The sequence below is a fragment of the Octodon degus genome, unplaced genomic scaffold, assembly GCF_000260255.1.
Source record: "Octodon degus isolate 3935 unplaced genomic scaffold, OctDeg1.0 scaffold00107, whole genome shotgun sequence".
In the NCBI taxonomy this organism is placed as follows: domain Eukaryota; kingdom Metazoa; phylum Chordata; class Mammalia; order Rodentia; family Octodontidae; genus Octodon; species Octodon degus.
In genome coordinates, this window is record NW_004524683.1 from 2,983,625 (window position 1) to 2,986,190 (window position 2,566).

The following is a 2,566-nucleotide window of genomic DNA, read 5'->3' on the forward strand; positions in this document are numbered from 1 at the left end:
TCCCGGCGCCGCGGAACTCGGCGGCCGCCATGGCGTCCAACATGGACCGCGAGATCATCCTGGCGGATTTTCAGGTGAAGTATCTGGCCCCGTTCTCCTCCCACCTCTGACCTCGTGGGTTCCTGTGTCGGAAGTGTGGCCTTTTCCCAGTATTTGTTTGAGCACTACAGTGATGTGTGGTTTAGGCTTCGATACGGTACGTGTGTGTGTGTGATTTATGAGCATATAATTCATACGGTACTTTGGTTGTATAGAAGGTATTACGAGTTGAATGAGGATATTTAGTTGGGGTTAAGATTTTTGGATTACTCGTGTGTGTGTGTGTGTGTGTGTGTGTAGTATTTATTATTTGGGAAATGTGCACAATTTGGAGATACTAAATGCGGGGCCATGTAAGTATGATGTGTTTTGGATTGTTCCTGGAGGAGACTGGGGTATGGGTTATGGATGTGGAGTGTGTGTTGTTATGGATATGGTATATTGAATTAAGGGAAAAGTAAAAAAGCAGAATGATGAGGAATAGGTGATGGGGGTAGCCGGGCATTGTGGTCCATTTAAGGGAAGAATAAGCTTTTGACACTTTGCCTTCTTGGAGTCTTTGGAGGGTAAGAAGATCAGAAAGAGGCAGAGACTGTACATTCCACTGGAGATCTACAGTGAACTCACACATGTAATAACCAATTCATGTTTGCGAATTCCCCCCCCCCCAAACCTTGAATGGGTTGGCCTTTTTCTAGGAATATTTTGAAGAATAAGTAAGGGTTATTCTCTTATGAACCCAGCTGTCCTGACACTGGCATGTAAGTATTTTAGGGAGGGCCTTTGAAATTAGAGCTGTATGTACCGGGAAAGAGTTGGAGTTACAAATGATGCCCTGTTAACATTACCTTTGCCTTTTGATGTAGAAAATACTTTAGTAAGATTTTTTTTAGTTAACCATTACAGCTTTAATTTAGAAGCTACTGTCAAGTATAAGCCGACATTCCTTTCTTGAATCCTGTCATTATTGCACACGGTCTAACAGTACTATAGGTAATATTTGTGCTCACTGATCTTTTCTTCTTTCTATTCTTTTAAGTTTCTTACTTTTATAACTTGATATTCTGATGACAGTTTACAGAGTTTGCTCTTCTGTTTACTCTGTGGTATGTGATACACTTGGAATATGTATATATTTTAATTATGCTGTAGCTTCCAAACAGAAGTGTTCTTAAAAGTAGGCCCTAAGTTGTAGGTTTAGGAATGACTTAAGGTCTTTGCCTGTCTAATTCTTTAAACATCTCTAATATATTAAAAATATAATTCATTAAGCCAGGCATGGTGGCACATGCCTGTAATTTCAGCACTCTGGGGGCTGAGGCAGGAGGATCTCCTTCAGTTCCTTGAACTTACATAGTGAGTTCAAGGCCAGCCTTAACTTAGTGAGAAGAGACCTGGTTCCCTGCCCCTAATATATACAGTCAGAAGCAGCTATATTACAGTAGTACTAAGTTATTACTAAAACTCAATATATTAGAACCTGTTTTACAAAGTAGTGGGTTTCAGTGGGTATTTTCATACATTGTCTTAGTCCTCATTGTCCAGTGCAATCTAATGTAGAATGCATCCTGTGAAAAAAGTCTGTGTACTTATAAGTATAGTTTTACCCTGTTGTAAAATTTATGTTCTGATTGACAACAGCAGTAAATGTATTTAACTTCATTAGTTGAATTAGTTAATATTTCAACTTTAATTTCACTAAACTTTTTACCTTAATAACTTGTTACAGCTAACTTATTATTTATGACAATTATTAGAACATAAGATTTAGGGTTCTTTTTTTCCCATAATTTTATTGAGAAACAAATAGCAATGAGTTTCAAACCAAATTGGTAGGACAGTTTCAATAATTAACACATTACATACATTCTTCCTAGTGATTAATTGCTGTACAAGATGTGGACATGATATCCTATTTACAAACACCATTAGGACAAATCCCTCTATTCATTAAGAGAATGTAACTATATATTTATCTAACTACTTTGAATACACAGATACAAAATGGACATTCATCTGTATCCCCTTTTTTTGTTAAGTTTCGTTATTTGAATATTATTGGTGTGTAAACTCAGCAAAATACTCTCAAAGAGTCCAGTAGCCCACAATAATATTGGGTCTTCTGCTTCACTGGCAATGTCAGAAATTGTTGACTTGAGTCCCCTACAGCTCAACATAACAGCATGACTTTACTTCTTTTTTAAAAAAATTATTTGTGTGTGTGTGTGTGTGTGTGTGGCCAGCTCAGCCCACCAGGGTGCATGGCTGGCTGGCTTGTGGTGCTGGGGGATTGAACCGTGGTCCCTGTACTTTGCTAAGCTTGTTCTAAGTAGGTGCTTTAGACCACTGAGCCATCTCACCAGCCCTGGCTTTACTTCTTATACTTTGTTTTTATACTATTCTGCTGGATGGTTAAGACCAAGGTAAAGCAAGAGTTGTAGCTTTTGGGTCTGATAAGGTCAGTGAAATCCCCTCAGGATTTATCCTGAGATCATGTATCTCAGATTGTAGAACCTTTGTCAGTGTC

At 38.4% G+C, this 2,566-nt stretch overlaps 1 protein-coding gene across 1 annotated transcript in view; it reads left to right on the forward strand.

Moving 5' to 3' along the window:
• The first annotated feature begins 6 nt into the window (after positions 1 to 6).
• Positions 7 to 2,566, forward strand: part of Faf1 (Fas associated factor 1) — a 424,408-nt gene continuing 421,848 nt past the window's right edge. Inside the window, exon 1 of the mRNA XM_004639141.1 lies at positions 7 to 74. Coding sequence (XP_004639198.1) covers positions 30 to 74 — 45 coding nt within the window. The 5' untranslated portion in view covers positions 7 to 29. The remainder of the gene's footprint in view (positions 75 to 2,566) is intronic.